We start from the raw sequence: 17,997 nt of genomic DNA on the forward strand, positions 1-17,997 counted from the left end.
TGTGGTGGGGTGGGACGAAAGAGCTATCTAAGGCATTCTGAGCGAGATTGAATGCTCTACAGTGAAATAAAACAGTAAAAACTAGCCAAACTAGCAGTAGACAAGGCATATTGACATTAGAGAGATAAAGCAATAAAGCATAAAGCAATCACAGGCGTTGGTCAGGAGAGCTAAGACAACAACGGGTAAATGGCGATGAATGGGCAGAGCGGGTCAGTTAGATACATACAGGACCTGAGTTCGAAGCTGGGGCCGACAGGTAAACAAAATGAGATACCGTGTTATTGAAACAGTCCAGGGGGCATCATCTGTGTAGCTGAGTGATCATAGGGTCAAAATAGCAGCAATAGGTGAGTCAGGGTGCTGTTCGGTAGTCACTACTACGCTAGGTGAGCAGGGGATATCCCTTAACCCTTGATCTTGATGAACATGTCTTGGAAATATAGATTAGCTAAATTCTTTTACCTGAGCATAACCCAAATCTAAGGACTTATTAGCCTACTCTGTTGTTTATGATTTTATTGTTATGGATGACTGATTGGGCTCATTGCTTCAGGTTGAAAAATAAATGCTGCTCTCATGGAATGGCATGCTTTGAGCACTACCGAAAAGTGCTACTTGAATGTGAAAATGTCTGCCATATGCCTCTGTTGTTTATGTTTTTGTGGTGACACTGATATCTCAAAACTGTTGAAGTCTATCAAAGGTTTGGGAGTTTGAGCATGTGTCCATTAAGCCTTTGGAAGATTTTTTTTTATCAGAACAAATTAGATTGAGCAATAAAATCCCCTCTCGTGGTCTTCTTAAATTAAACTTGTTTTTGACAGTATGGAGCACAATACCAAGGAGGAGTTTAGAAAGGAGGTACTCCCTCAAACTTTTATTCCATAGACTGGGATCTGCACTATGCAGCTGTTGCAGGAGCACATTTTTCACTGGCTGTCCAGAATCTTTTTTCAAATTGAACCTTTATTTAACTAGGCAAGTCAGTTAAGAACAAATTCTTATTTACAATGATGGCCTACCCCGGCCAAACCCGGACGACTCTGGGCCAATTGTACGCCACCCTATGGGACTCCCAATGTGATGCTGCCTGGATTCGAACCAGGGACTGCAGTGACGCCTCTTGCACTGAGATGCAGTGCCTTAGACCGCTGTGCCACTCGGGAGCAAAAACAATGGTTGATAGGCAGCTTAAACTTCTTCAATTCAATACATGTATTATGTTACTCCCCAACCTTGTACATAGACTAGTTATAAAACTACATACACCAGTTACAATGTAGACCAGCTATAATGTGCTATACATCATTATAGAACCAATGCTCAGAAGTAGTAGGGGAGCAGTCATTGCCCTATTATGACATAGCCTGATAATGATGTGAATCAGCCTGATAATGATGGGGCATCAGCCTGATAATGATGTGAATCAGCCTGATAATGATGTGAATCAGCCTGATAATGATGTGTATCAGCCTGATAATGATGTGAATCGGTCTGATAATGATGTGAATCGGCCTGATAATGATGTGAATCGGCCTGATAATGATGTGAATCAGCCTGATAATGATGTGTCACAGACTGATAGTGATGTGGTTCCTCTCTAGGTTTCTTCCTAGGTTCCTACCTAGGGAGTTGTTCCTAGCCACCGTACTTCTCCATCTGCATTGCTTGCTGTTTGGGGTTTTAGGCTGGGTTTCTGTATAGCACTTTGTGACATTGGCTGATGTAAAAAGGGCTTTATAAATTAATTTCATAGATTGATTGATAAGGATGTGTCATAGCTTTATAATGATGTGACATAGCCTGATAATGATGTGACATAGCCTGATAATGATGTGTCATAGCCTCATAACGATGTCTCATAGCCTGATGTCTCGTAGCCTGATAATGACGTCTCATAGCCTCATAATGATGTCTCAGCCTCATAATGATGTCTCATAGCCTCATAACGATGTCTCATAGCCTGATAATGATGTGTCATAGCCTCATAACGATGTCTCATAGCCTTATAATGATGTGACATAGCCTGATAATGATGTGTCATAGCCTCATAATGATGTCTCATAGCCTGATAATGTCTCATAGCCTGATAATGATGTCGCATAGCCTCATAACGATGTCTCATAGCCTCATAATGATGTCTCATAGCCTGATAATGATGTCTCATAGCCTCATAACAATGTCTTATAGCCTGATAATGATGTGTCATAGCCTCATAACGATGTCTCATAGCCTTATAATGATGTGACATAGCCTGATAATGATGTGTCATAGCCTCATAACGATGTCTCATAGCCTGAAAATGATGTCTCATAGCCTGATAATGATGTCTCATAGCCTCATAACGATGTCTCATAGCCTGATAATGATGTGTCATAGCCTCATAACGATGTCTCATAGCCTTATAATGATGTGACATAGCCTGATAATGATGTCTCATAGCCTCATAGCGATGTCTCATAGCCTGGTAATGATGTGTCATAGCCTCATAACGATGTCTCATAGCCTGATAGTGTCTCATAGCCTGATAATGATGTCTCATAGCCTCATAACGATGTCTCATAGCCATATAATGTCTCATAGCCTGATAATGATGTGTCATACAGTAGCTTTATAATGATGTGTCATAGCCTGATAATGATGTGACATAGCCTGATAATGATGTGTCATAGCCTCATAACGATGTCTCATAGCCTGATAATGATGTCTCATAGCCTGATAATGATGTCTCCCAGCCTGATAATGATGTGTCATAGCCTCAGTATTACAGTACATCTTCTCTGTCTGCCTATCACTGTCTTTCTCTGTCTGTCTGTCTGTCTGTCTGTCTGTCTGTCTGTCTGTCTGTCTGTCTGTCTGTCTGTCTGTCTGTCTGTCTGTCTGTATGTCTGTATGTATGTATGTATGTATGTATGTATGTATGTATGTATGTATGTATGTATGTATGTCTGTCTTCCTCTCTCTCTTCCTCTCTCTCTCTCTTTCTCTCTCTCTCTCTCTCTCTCTCTCGCTCTCTCTCTCGCTCTCTCGCTCTCTCTCTCGCTCTCTCATATCAGTGTTGTGTTCCAAAGAGATGTTGAGAGGAGACAGGTAAGGAAGCTATCCAAAGTCAGTAGGACCTTGTTGAAAGTCTCCTGCTGAGAATCAACATGCTGATTCTCCATTGGAACCTCAGATTCCTACAGAGAGAGAACAGCTATGGTCTAGACCCCTGTGGTAGGGCAGTTTGTAGGACATACACTGAGTATACTAGAGATGTAAGATCCTGACACAAATATAGACCTGTACCCACGCAAATACACACACACGGGCACGCATGCACACACACATGCACACACATACAGCCACACACACACAGAGAGTCATATCCACTCTCTCTGGGATATCTTGGTAATCTTGTGGTCTGCATCTGTTAGGGGTGATGACATCGGCCAAGTGTGTGTGCGCGCGCGTGCATATATGAGTCATACCCTGCAGCTGCGAGGGGGTGGTGACCTTGGCCAGGAAACCAAGGCCCAGATGCTGAAGTAGCCTCAGAGCGACAGATGTTAAGGGAGGGGAGAGGCTGAGGGGACAGGCGGAGGGGTGTGTGAGGTCCCTGTACTGGGCCTTTTCCTCACTGTGAAGACATCTGGTCCCAACTGCCCATCCACCTCTCCAATGACCAATGAGTGAGTGAGTGAGTGAGTGAGTGAGTGAGTGAGTGTGTGTGTGTGTGTGTGTGTGTGTGTGTGTGTGTGTGTGTGTGTGTGTGTGTGTGTGTGTGTGTGTGTGTGTGTGTGTGTGTGTGTGTGTGTGTGTGTGTGTGTGTGTGTGTGTGTGTGATTAAGACGCAGGAGGGCAGATGCCAAGGACTGTCCTTCCTCAGGTCATCCCTCATCTTCCCTTGTAGTGATTGTCTTCACCATGGTTCTGTTGAACACTTGATATTCTGCAGTACCTTTTCTCAACTATTTCTCTGTCTCGAATACTCAGGGCTTTTGTCAGTCCTCCCTTCTACGACACAATGTTTTAGTTTTGTAGCTCAAAATGGCTTCCTTGCAACACACATATGTGAACCCACTACACATTGGTAGTGTTTCTTGAGTTATCATGAATATAAAGATGTACTGTAGGTGCTGGTGTATAAATAAAACATTTATACAAAATATAATTACTACCGTCCACAGATGATAGGCGTTAGATCTCTCTCCTCAGTCTTTAGCAAGGGAGCCTACTGTTGATGCAGACACCGTCAATATGTGATGTGTCCGTGCTAAAGACTGAAGCAGACAGTGTGGGAGTACCCTGTGTCAGTCATAATGGAGCTAGCGTTAGCATACGGCTTGTCCGTCTGACTTGTGATCGATGGCTGAATGCTAGAAAATGCTGCTACGCCACGTTGCATCGGAGGCTAATGAGCTCTGAGGGACTTGTGATGTAGATGACAACTGTTATGTGAGTGAGCTGAAACAAAGAGTTGTCTTCCACGCTTCCTCTGGCCGCTCTGCCTGGATACACGCTTCCTCTGGCCGCGCTGCCTGGAAACACGCTTCCTCTGGCTGCGCTGCCTGGATACACGCTTCCTCTGGCTGCGCTGCCTGGATACACGCTTCCTCTGGCCGCGCTGCCTGGATACACGCTTCCTCTGGCCGCGCTGCCTGGATACACGCTTCCTCTGGCCGCGCTGCCTGGAAACACGCTTCCTCTGGCCGCGCTGCCTGGAAACACGCTTCCTCTGGCCGCGCTGCCTGGATACACGCTTCCTCTGGCCGCGCTGCCTGGAAACACGCTTCCTCTGGCCGCGCTGCCTGGATACACGCTTCCTCTGGCCGCGCTGCCTGGATACACGCTTCCTCTGGCCGCGCTGCCTGGATACACGCTTCCTCTGGCCGCGCTGCCTGGATACACGCTTCCTCTGGCCGCGCTGCCTGGATACACGCTTCCTCTGGCCGCGCTGCCTGGATACACGCTTCCTCTGGCCGCGCTGCCTGCATACACGCTTCCTCTGGCCGCGCTGCCTGGATACACGCTTCCTCTGGCCGCGCTGCCTGGATACACGCTTCCTCTGGCCGCGCTGCCTGGATACACGCTTCCTCTGGCCGCGCTGCCTGGATACACGCTTCCTCTGGCCGCGCTGCCTGGATACACGCTTCCTCTGGCCGCGCTGCCTGGATACACGCTTCCTCTGGCCGCGCTGCCTGGATACACGCTTCTTCTGGCCGCGCTGCCTGGATACACACTTCCTCTGGCCGCGCTGCCTGGATACACGCTTCCTCTGGCCGCGCTGCCTGGTTACATAAATGACGCATCACTTCTTCTTCTGTCGTTGTGGAAATTGCTGTTCTGTGTGCCAAAAGAAGTGCACTAAAAGGCACCCTATTCTGTATTTAGTGCACTACTTTACCATATCCCTATGAGGCCTGGTCAAAAGTAGTGCACTATATAGGGAATAGGGTGTCATTTAGGAAGCAAACTTAGGCAGTATCCTCAATTTTCACAGGGGACCAACGTTTCACAGGGGACCAGTGTAACAATATCCTCCACCACCAGGGGGAGACTCCCCTTCATTAACAGATGGGCCTCAAAGGGAAGCTTGAATTATGCATGGCCATAATATAACCACTGATAGGCACCCTTCCTCCCCTACCTCCCCAGAGATGGCTTCTAATCTATGGGTAGCTAAAACAGAAAGGGCTGAATTTCCTTTTCTTTCCTGGAGGACCAGGTATTTCTGTATTCAGATTATGAGATGCTAAAAGTGTGGCTTTCCTGTATGTGAGTGAATCGCTACACTAGTCCACAGGTTTCTTCTTACACTGCCACGGACCATCTTTGCACTGGTAGAATTGTCTTTCCTGATTGTCTGCATTAAGGCAATGATTAGTTTAATGGTCTTTGTAATGCTTGGCTGAAATAGAGAGTTGCCTCATCAGGTCATAGACTGGACTGGACTGGACACCCCTAAAATCCAATCATTCGTCCTCAGTAGGATAAAACATATTGAGACGTATATAGTGCATGGAACTAGTCCAGATGATTCAATTAGAGCAGAGCAATCGAATCACTGACCACTGCTGCTCGCTAGTGGAGCGAGCATGGATGAATCAATTAGAGCTAATTGATTCTCCAATCAATTCCCTTATTGAGTCATGGAGAGTCATCCTCAGTAATGCTATATGCGCACCACTGAACTTTGGTTAGCCAATCACAGGCCGTTTTACTCAGTGGGATTGGCTTGGGCTCCAGTAAATCGATGGTTTAGGAGTTAGTCGATAATGAATGGGCTGCTTGTTTGGACTTTGAGGACAGCTGTTTGTGTTTACATTGGGATAGCAGGGAGTTTGTAGGAGTGTAGAAGATGTTGGTTAATTAAGTAAAACAACATCAAATAGAAGTAGGATATCTCTCTTTCTTCTTCCTTCCTTCTCTCTCGCTCTCTCTCAAATCAATTTTCAATGTTAGGGCTTTATTGGCATCCCAAAGCAAGTGAAATAGATAATGAACAAAAGTGAAATAAACAATAAAAAATGAACAGTAAACATTACACTCCAAAAGAATAAAGACACTACAAATGTCATGTTATGTATTAAATACAGTGTTGTAACGATGTGCAAATAGTGAAATTTCAAAAGAGAAAATAAATAAACATGAATATGGGTATTTACAATGATGTTTGTTCTTTACTGGTTGACCTTTTCTTGTGATAACAGGTCACACATCTTGCTTCTGTGGTGGCACACTGTGGTATTTCACCCAGTAGTTATGGGAGTTTATCAAAATTGTGATTTGCTTTTGAATTCTTTGTCGGTCAGTGTAATCTGAGGGAAATAAGTGTATCTAATATGGTCATCCATTTGGCAGGAGGTTAGGAAGTGCCGCTCAGTTTCCACCTCATATAGCCTGACTTCTTTTGAGAGCTAGGTCTGCCAACGGTGGCCTTTCTCAATAGCAAGGCTATGCTCACTGAGTCTGTACATAATCAAGACTTTCCTTAAGTTTGGGTCAGTCACAGTGCTCAGGTATTCTGCCACTGTGCACTCTCTGTTTAGGGCCAAATAACATTCTAGTTTGATCAGTTTTTTTGTTAATTCTTTCCAATGTGTCAAGTAATTATCTCTTTGTTTTCTCATGATGTGGTTATGTCTAATTGTGTTGCTGTCCTGTGGCTCTGTGGGGTCTGTTTGTGTTTGTGAGCAGAGCCCCAGGACCAGCTTGCTTAGCAGACTCTTCTCCATGTTCATATCTCTGTAGGTGATGGCTTCGGAAGGTTTGGTAATTGTTTCCTTTTAGGTGGTTGTAGAATTTAACGGCTCTTTTCTGGATTTTGATCATTAGCGAGTATCGGCCTAATTCTGTTCTGCATGCGTTATTTGGTGTCTCTCTCCTCTTTCTCTCTCTCTCTCCTCTGTCCTCTCACTGTCTGTCCTCAGTGAAGACAGCTTCTCCCTCCCTTTGTCTTGTTTTTTGTCTTCCTTTGTCCGTCTGTTTACCTCTCCTTCCATCCTCCACACACCTTCACTCGTTCCCCTCAAACAGTGAACTGTTTCTCTCTTCTTTGTTCCCACTCCCCCTCTCCTCTTTTGTTTCTTGCAGGGCACATCAGATCCTCAGTGTGTTGTCTGGGACTATGGAAACCCGTAAGTCACTTTTACTCTGTCTCCACAAGCTCACACGCACACGCAGACACACATGCTCTTGGTTTGCTGCGATGTGTGATGTGTGGTTTCTTCACTTAATTAATAGAGTGAAAACATTTTAATGAAGAGCCAGCCACAGTGTTAATTGAATAATTCAATTAAACACAGAATTGTTTCTATGCTCAACCGCTCAAAGGCAATTTTATTAATGTATTTGGTTTGTTTTTATTTAAAGACCCAGTGCAGTCAAAAACTGTATTTGCTGTGTTTTATATACATTTCCACATCATGAGGTTAGAATAAATACTGTTAAATTTTGAAAATTATTGTTTTTAATTAAAATGGTCAAAAATACACAAAAATAGCTTCTTAGCAAAAAGCTATTTTTGTGTATTTTTGACCATTTTAACTGAAAACAATCACAGTAAAAATTGTTATCCAGAAATGATTTGATATTGAGATAAGAATGGCTGCATTAGACCTTTAACATAGGCCTACTATGAAATGAGTAGACAGTTTTGATTATCGATATGCACAGCTCAGGTGACCACTGACCAATGAGAGCACAGCTCAGGTCAACACTGACAAATGAGATTAAAGTCTGATGTAGGACAGAAATGACCAATCTGTAGGTGATATGTCGGAGGGTGACTAGAGATTCCACCTGCTAGGTTAACTTATGATTAATTCATTGATTGATTGTGTGTATTATTCTTCAAAAGGAGAATATTTCCACAGCTCACCAAAGGCTTTGGAGTTCTAATTTTACTTTAAATTACACATCCAACATTTTAAATCATCAAATATTCAAAATATAACATTCACAAACTGTCTCCCAAGAGAGTTATCACAGCACAACTCAAGACAATTTAATCCCATATATTATGCAATACTGTCTGTTTGACATGGTAACTAAATCCCTATATAAGTAAGAGGGAAGAAATTGAGATTGCCAATCATCAAAGTGGCTAGCGCTGGCTCAATTATTGTGTATACGTGTTACTGACAATTCTGGATAATAACTGTGAACAAAAAATAATAATCGCCTGTCACGCTTGTTGAAATGAGTGGACCAAGGCGCAGCGTGCGTAGTGTTACACATATTATTTAATAGTGAATCTTACAACCAAAACAAGACTAACAAACGTGCAGTATTGCAGTGCACAAGGCAACTATACAAAAACAAGATCCCACGAACTATAGGTGGGAAAAGGCTGCCTAAAGATGATGCCCAATCAGAGACAACGATAAACAGCTGCCTTTGATTGGGAACCATACTAGGCCAACATAGAAACAAAGAAACTAGAATGCCCACCCTAGTCACACCCCGACCTAACCAAAATAGAGAATAAAAAGGCTCTCTAAGATCAGGGTGTGACAGTACCCCCCCCCCCCCCCCCCAAAAGGTGCGGGTTGGCATCTAGCCTCGGTGGTGAATCCGGTTCGGGACGTAGACCCCGCTCCGATTGCGGATCCCTCCGCTTCCATGGAACCGGTCTGTGGATTGTCGCCGGAGGCTCTGGACCGTGAATCGTCGCCGGAGGAACCGGACCGTAGATCGTTGCCGGGGACCCCGGACCGTGGATTGCCGCCGGAGGAATCGGACCGTGGATCGCCGCCGGAGGAATCGGACCGTGGATCATCGCCGGAGGCTCCGGACCGTGGATCGTTGCCGGAGGAACCGGACCGTGAATCGTCGCCGGAAGCTCTGGACTGGGAACTGTCGCCGGAAGCTCTGGACTGGGAACCGTTGCTGGAGGCTCCGGACCTTGAATCGTCTCTGGAGGCTCTGGACCCTGGATCATCACTAGAGGCTCTGGGCCATGGATCATCACTGGAGGCTTCGGGCCATAGATCATCACTGGAGGCTCCGGGCCATGGATCATCACTGGAGGCTCCCGGCCATGGATCATCACTGGAGGCTCCGGGCCATGGATCATCACTGGAGGCTTCAAGCGTGGAGCTGGCATAGGACATACCGGCCTGGGGAGACACACAGGAGGCCTGGAGCGTGGAGCTGGCACAGGACGTACCGGGATGGGGAGACGCACAGAATATACTGGACCGTGGAGGAGCACTGGAGGTCTGGAGTGTAGAGCTGGCACAACACGTCCTGGACAGATGACAACCTTCGCACAGCAAGTGCGGGGAGCTGGCACAGGACGTACCGGGCTGTGGAGGCGCACTGGAGACACGGTGCGTAGAACCGGCACACTTGGTACTGGAACGGTGACACACACCTCAGGGCGAGTGTGTGGAGGAGACACAGGACGTACCGGACTGGGGCGGCGCACTGGTGGCCAGATGCCTGAAACTGGTGCATATGACACCGGACTGGTGTCATGCTCCTCAGCACGCCCGCTCTGCAGCGCTCTCAACGCCAACACCTCTCTCCGGAATCTTTCGTCAAGTTCCTCACTCGACTCCCTAACTGTCTCTGGTTCACCCCTTGGCTCCGCCGACCACTCTGTGTGCCCCTCCCCCCCCAAAAAAATGGTGCTGTCTTTTGGGCTTGCGTCCTGGCCGCGAACTCTGGCATCATCATTCCTCCTTCGCTGCTTCCTCCTGTTTCCATGGCAGGCTTTTGTCTCCTGCCATTATTTCCTCCCAAGTCCAGGATGTCCTCCACTCCTGGCTTTCCTCCCAGGCCCAGGATCCCTGCTCCTCCTGGGAACACTGCTTGGTCCGTTGGTGGTGGGATCTTATGTCACGCTTGTTGAAATGAGTGGACCAAGGCGCAGCGTGCGTAGTGTTACACATATTATTTAATAGTGAAACTTACAACCAAAACAACAAAGACTAAAAAACGTGCAGTATTGCAGTGCACAAGGCAACTATACAAAAACAAGATCTCACAAACAATAGGTGGGAAAAGGCTGCCTAAATATGATCCCCAATCAGAGACAACGATAAACAGCTGCCTCTGATTGGGAACCATACTAGGCCAACATAGAAACAAAGAAACTAGAATGCCCACCCTAGTCACTCCCCGACCTAACCAAAATAGAGTATAAAAACGCTCTCTAAGGTCAGGGCGTGACATCGCCATACTCGTCTTAATACATTCATTTTAGGAGAAGGGGGATTCAACTTTATATTCAAGTAGATCAAGTTTAGCCGATAGCAGTTTAAAAAAATGTTAGCTGTAAAGTGGGTAATCGTTTTACTAGCACGGCACAGTCGGGAAGATAAGATTGATGTCCAAAAGTTACAAGCGAGGGCTGTCACCAAAGCTGTGTTGTATTCATTAGGTATGTCATAGCACATTTTCTAAATACATTATGATGCTTTACAAGCAAAAACAAACAAACAAATAAATACTATTATGACAATAGCCATGGCCATTTGCATAACAATTAATCGTTATCCACAGCCCTAAAAGTGGCAGTTTCCATCTTGGAAACAATCAGCTCTGCAAAAACAATTAAACACCATCCAGATTAGCATTCCAATCACATTAACCTCCCCATCGTTAACATAGGAGCCAGCCAGTCTGATTACCAAGCAGGGAGATACAGAGATCACTATCACACAGCAATAAAACCAAAAACCCAGGAATATACTGTAGCCATGTCTGTTTGAGAAAGATTAGGCAATACACACACACACACACACACACACACACACACACACACACACACACACACATGCATGCGCATGCTCCCCTAGTAGGTACTCGGGGAAGATGACTATAGTAGTACTTTTATCTCTAACCCAGAGAAAATTGTGTGTGTGGATGTGCGTGCGTCTGCATATGTCCTAGTGTGTGTATAACCCAGGCAGACAGAGAAACAGGGAGACAGAGAGACAGAGAGATAGACAGACAGGGAGACAGGCAGGGAGACAGACAGGGAGACAGGGAGACAGACAGGGAGACAGAGAGACAGGCAGACAGGAAGACAGGGAGACAGGCAGACAGAGAGACAGGGAGACAGACACGGAGACAGACAGGGAGACAGACAGGGAGACAGACAGGGAGACAGACAGGGAGACAGACAGGTAGAAAGACAGGGAAACAGGGAGACAGGCAGACAGGCAGACAGAGAGACAGACAGGGAGACAGGCAGCCAGGGAGACAAGCAGACAGAGAGACAGACAGGGAGACAGGCAGCCAGGGAGACAGGCAGACAGAGAGACAGGGAGACAGACAGGGAGACAGACAGCCAGGGAGACAAACAGCCAGGGAGACAGACAGACAGGGAGACAGGCAGACAGAGAGACAGGGAGACAGACAGGGAGACAGGGAGACAGATGGGTACCTGAGGAAGGATCATGCAGAGATACAATAACATGCTGCAGTAAAAAGCTTTGTTTGTTTACAGAAGTCTTTCACCTCTCACAAACCCCCCTGTCACAAGACGAACCTCCATGCCTTCAGCTGAGAGAAACAGAACGAACAGACAGCTAGAGGGGAGTGGAGGATATTGGTAACCACAGAGAGGGAAGGATAATTTTTTCTCTGTCTCCATTTTTTGTTGCCTTTAGTAAAGTCACATATGATTTTACTTCACTTAGGAACATTTAACTATATTGTATATACTGTACATGGCTTGTAATATTTGAAACTGACCTCCTATAGAGATGAATGATTGTGTGTGTGTGTGTGTGTGTGTGTGTGTGTGTGTGTGTGTGTGTGTGTGTGTGTGTGTGTGTGTGTGTGTGTGTCAGTCCCTAAAACAGACACTCAGTTAGGGATTAAGGACTGCGTCGGGACACAAATCTCTTGAGCCGAACATCATCCCCTGCTGGTGTTTGTATTTGTGTGTATGTGGATGTTTGTAAGTTTGTGTGGAGAGTAATAGCCACATTTTGATGGGCTCTGCTAACAGGCTAAGTTGGCCCACAGTTTCTGTTCACAGTTCAGTTTTGTTCTGTTATGTTTTGTTTTTTTACAGGCCCATATGTCCGTACCATCTGGTGTGCCCACATCCACACGCTCTCTCTTACTGCCTCTCTCTCTCTCTCTCTCTCTCTCTCTCTCTCTCTCTCTCTCTTTCTCTCTCTCTCTTTCTCTCTCTCTATCTCCCTCTCTCTCTCCCTCTCTCCCTCGCTCTCTCTCCCTCGCTCTCTCTCTCTCTCTCTCCCTCTCTTTCTCCCTCGCTCGCTCTCTCCCTCTCTCTCTCTCTCCCTCCCTCTCTCTCCCTCGCTCTCTCTCTCCCTCTCTCTCTCTCTCTCTCTCTCTCTCTATCAATCTCTCTATCCCTCACTTTCTCTGTAAATCATATTTATGGATCTGTGTCAAACTTTATGTAACTGGGTTCAGGTGGGTTGAGGTCTCTATCTTGGTTCAGGTAGGGTGATCAAAGCCTGAGTGGTTAACAGGATAGCAGATCCTAACCCCTTCCACTCTTGTCCAACTCACACTATACAATAGGGTTTTTCACATGCAGTATGGCAAAGTTAAACATCTAGCATGAAGGGAGAGAGGGGTAATGAGAGAGAGTGAGGGAGATAGAGTGAGATAGAACAAAAGAGAGGTATAGAGAGAGAGAAAGTGAGTGAGGTAGAGAGAGGAGGTAGAGAGAGTGAGGTAGATAGAGAGGCAGAGAGAGAGAGAAGAGAGAGAGAGTCGGAGAAAGAGATGTTCAGGCTGGGCACCCATTGACCATATTGAGCTAGCTGTATTGTGCTATAGAGACCACACTTACTTTTTATCCTTCACCATTGCTTTCTTTCCTTTATCAAAACAAAAGCATGGTTGTGTAAGAGATTGACGTTATCATATGTTGTTATAACTGCACTTAAAAGGTGTGGTGGTATGTAGCATTGTTCTCTCTCTCTGGCTAGGTCATGCCTCTGCAGCCTCTGAAATTATGATGGATTTTCTGCTCCTCTCTCCAGAGTGGTCCCTGACCTTGCCTCCAGCATCTCCCTCTCTCCCTTGATCCAGAACACATGCATGCTTTGGGGGTCAGACCTCCTGCCGTCACAACACACACACAGACACAGACACAGACACACACACACACACACACACACACACACACACACACACACATGCGCAAACACGCACAGTCGAGCTCACACACACAAGCACACAAGCATACACGCAGGGGTGCATACACACACATACACACATACACACACAGGGGTGCATACACACATACACACGTACAGATGAAGTCAGAAGTTTACATACACTTAGGTTGGAGTCATTAAAACTTGCTTTTCAACCACTCCACACATATAATTATAATTCACTGTATCACAATTCCAGTGGGTCTGTGGGTAAGTTGACCCTGTCTTTAAATGGCTTGGAAAATGACAGAAAATGATGTCATAGCTTTAGAAGCTTCTGATAGGCTAATTGACATAATATGAGTCAATTGAAGGTGTACCTGTGGATGTATTTCAAGGCCTACCTTCAAACTCAGTGCCTCCTTGCTTGATATCATGGGAAAATCAAAAGAAATCAGCCAAGACCTCAGAAAAGAAATCGTAGATCTCCACAAGTCTGGTTCATCTTTTGGAGCAATTTCCAAATGATTGAAGGTACCACGTTCATCTGTACAAACAATAGTACGCAAGTATAAACACCATGGGACCACGCAGCCGTCATACCACTCAGGAAGGAGATGCGTTCTGTCTCCTAGAGATGAACGTACTTTGGTGCAAAAAGTGCAATTCAATCCCAGAACAGCAGCAAAGGACCTTGTGAAGATGCTGGAAGAAACAGGTACAAAAGTATCTATATCCACATTAAAACGAGTCCTGTATCGACATAACCTGAAAGGCCGCTCAGCAAGGAAGAAGCCACTGCTCCAAAACCATCATAAAAACGCCAGACTACGGTTTGCAACTGCACATGGGGACAAAGATCGTACTTTTTGGAGAAATGTCCTATGGTCTGATGAAACGAAAATAGAACTGTTTGGCCATAATGACCATCGTTATGTTTGGAGGAAAAAGGGGGAGGCTTGCAAGCCGAAGAACACCATCCCAACCATGAAGCACGGGGGTTGCAGCATCAAAATTCACCCAACTTATTATGGGAAACTTGTGGAAGGCTAACCGACACATTTGACCGAAGTTAAACAATTTAAAGGCAATGCTACCAAATATTAATTGAGTGTATGTAAACTTCTGACCCACTGGGAATGTGATGAAAGAAAAAAATTATACAATAAATCATTCTCTCAATGCAGAGATGTTCGATCGGGTTCATGTCCGGCCCCTGGCTGGGCCACTGAAGGACATTCAGAGACTTGTCCCGAAGCCACTCCTGCATTGCCTTGGCTGTGTGCTTAGGGTCGTTGTCCTGTTGAAAGGTGAACCTTCACCCCTGTCTGAGGTCCAGAGCGCTCTGGAGCAGGTTTTCAACAAGGGTCTCTCTGTACTTTGCTCCGTTCATCTTGCCCTTGATCCTAACTAGTCTCCCAGTCCCTGCCCGCTGAAAAACACCCTCACTGCATGATGCTGCCACCACCATGCTTCACCGTAGGGATGGTGCCAGGTTTCCTCCAGACATAACGCTTGGCATTCAGGCCAAAAGAGTTTCATTAGACCAGAGAATCTTGTTTCTCATGATCTGAGAGTCCTTTGGGTGCTTTTTTGGCAAATGTTTTGGTACCCTTCCCTAGATCTATGCCTTGACACAATCCTGTCTCGGAGCTCATTGCTTGGTTTTTGCTCTGACATGTACTGTCAACTGTGGGACCTTATATAGACAGGTGTGTGTCTTTCCATTTCATGTCCAATCAATTGAATTGATCAAAGGTTGACTCCAATCAAGTTGTTCTAACAAGGATGATCAATTGAAACAGGATGCACCGAAACTCAAGTTTGAGTCTCATAGCAAAGGGTCTGAATACTTATGTAAATAAGGTATTTCTGTTTTATTTTTAATACATTTGCAAAAACGTCTAAAATCCTGTTTTCACTTTGTCATTATGGGGTATTTTGTTTGAATATTGATGGATTTTTTAAAATCCATTTTAGAATAAGGCTGTAATGTAACAAAATGTGGAAAAAGTCTATAGTGATTGACATTCTATGGTCACTGACATTCTATGGTGACTGACATTCTATTGTGACTGACATTCAGTAGTGACTGACATTCTATAGTCACTCACATTCTATAGTCACTGACATTCTGTAGTGACTGACATTCTGTAGTGACTGACATTCAGTAGTGACTGACATTCTATAGTGATTGACATTCTATAGTCACTGACATTCTACAGTCACTGACGTTCAGTAGTGACTGACATTCTATATCGACTGACATTCTATAGTCACTGACATTCAGTAGTGACTGACATTCTATATTGACTGACATTCTATAGTCACTGACATTCTGTAGTGACTGACATTCTATAGTGACTGACATTCAGTAGTGACTGACATTCTACAGTGGTTGACATTCTATAGTCACTGACATTCTGTAGTGACTGACATTCTATAGTGACTGACATTCAGTAGTGACTGACATTCTACAGTGGTTGACATTCTATAGTCACTGACATTCAGTAGTGACTGACATTCTATATTGACTGACATTCTATAGTCACTGACATTCTGTAGTGACTGACATTCTATAGTCACTGACATTCAGTAGTGACTGACATTCTATAGTGACTGACATTCTATACTAACTGACATTCTATATTAAATTACATTTTATTGTAACTGAGCACTCCAATCATATTTGATCCATGATTCTAATGGTCTAATGTCATGTGATCTGTTACTCATTGTAACCTGCATGTTTCCTGATTGCTCTGCTATATTTCTATACGTTATATCCTTCCCTCTAGAGCAGGTATTTCCAAACTTGGGTACGCGTAATGCTGTCGGGGTACGCCAAATAAAAATGTGATTCACATTAAAAAAAATATATATATATTAAAAAACTATTTAAAAAATATTGTCACGTTCTGACCAGTAAAGGGGTTATTTGTTATTGTAGTTTGGTCAGGACGTGGCAGGGGGGTGTTTGTTTTATGTGGTTCGGGGAGTGTGTTTATGTTGTCGTGTCTTTGGGTACCATTAAACTGAAGACAGGTTTATCAATTAACTCCCTGTAATTATTATCACACGATTAAACTGATTAATCGTTTAATTGTAATTAACTAGGAGATCGGGGCACCAAGGAGAATATTCAGATTACAAAGTTATAATTTTCCTAATATAACTTTCCTATATTATAATATAGGCCGATTATCTTCTGGTTTAAATGGTGTATTTTACCTCTAGTCCAGTCTCATTCCAAACGTCGTAAATTGTTGTATCTGCACGAACCCAGTCTTTACTAAAATCATCCATACATCAATTGTCTTAAAATCATTTATTTACTACACTAAGTAATTAACAGAAAACATACAAACAGTAATTATCTTCACAAAGGATTGGTAGCGTAATGTGCCCTAATGGGCTAACAGGCAGGTCGGCCTGTTGAACAATGGATCATAAAAGTCAGCTGAGGAGGCACACCTACAGAGTTCATTAATATTACAATTGACAATTGAACGCTCACTCATTCGGGAACAATTGCAATCAATTTATATTTACGCTCAGTGTCGTCGGGATCCTTGTTCGAGCGTCGTTCTGATGGAGAGTTCTCTCTCTCTCTCTCTCTCTCTCTCGGTTAGAATGGATCTTTCAGAGCGACATTCATTAATGTCGTCATAGAATGGATGTTTCGTTGGTCTTCGCGTTCGATGATATACTTTACTTAGCTGCAGACTAATAATTAATATCAAAGACTTGTTCTTATTCTGTCGGTCTCAATAATCTAAAAGTTAACCACGTGGTGTAGTTCACTTTCAGTAGAGGAATTGTATGGTAAAACCTATTGGCCATGGAGTGGAGGCCTGGTCTCTTGAAATGTAAATCAGGGTATAGTTTTATAGTGACCCTTGAACAAGCTTGTCAAATGACGCCTGGTCCTGTCTGTGTCCCTTGGGGGGCGTGCCGATGGCTGAGTGAAGCTTGGTACAGAAATCCAATTCTATCACATTAACATCAGTACATAGCATCTCAATGTATTACAAATAGCTTTATCCTTATTAATACATTTTATACAACCATTATGATGCAAGTCTCATCGCTGAGGCTATTATATAAACAGTTTTATGGTAATATGGCTATATTGTCTCTTCTGAGTATCACAAAATTGTACCAAGCGGACCAGTTCGTAGCTGGATTCTTCACCAATCTTCCATACCTTCTCCAGAACACACATGTCGCTCGATTCTCCAATTCTATGAGTTGGAAGAATTTCCTTTGTCTCTCTATGAAACATGTGGTAGGAGATTCTCCTCTTAGAGTTTTTACAACCCTTTCACACAGGGCCTGGGTTGGGGGGAAGGTATGTTGGGGGATGGTACAAAGGGGAGGGGGCCAACTGTCCTCCCTGTACCCAAAGAGGCCAACG

General features: G+C 44.6%; 1 protein-coding gene across 3 annotated transcripts in view; it reads left to right on the top strand.

Moving 5' to 3' along the window:
- The window catches only part of adgrb2 (adhesion G protein-coupled receptor B2), a 470,244-nt gene that overhangs the window by 318,878 nt on the left and 133,369 nt on the right, over positions 1 to 17,997 (top strand). For all 3 annotated transcript variants that reach the window (XM_029732443.1, XM_029732444.1, XM_029732445.1), the window contains one exon: positions 7,579 to 7,622. In XM_029732443.1, coding sequence (XP_029588303.1) covers positions 7,579 to 7,622 — 44 coding nt within the window. The remainder of the gene's footprint in view (positions 1 to 7,578; positions 7,623 to 17,997) is intronic.

This window comes from Salmo trutta, chromosome 34 (assembly GCF_901001165.1).
Source record: "Salmo trutta chromosome 34, fSalTru1.1, whole genome shotgun sequence".
NCBI lineage: Eukaryota > Metazoa > Chordata > Actinopteri > Salmoniformes > Salmonidae > Salmo > Salmo trutta.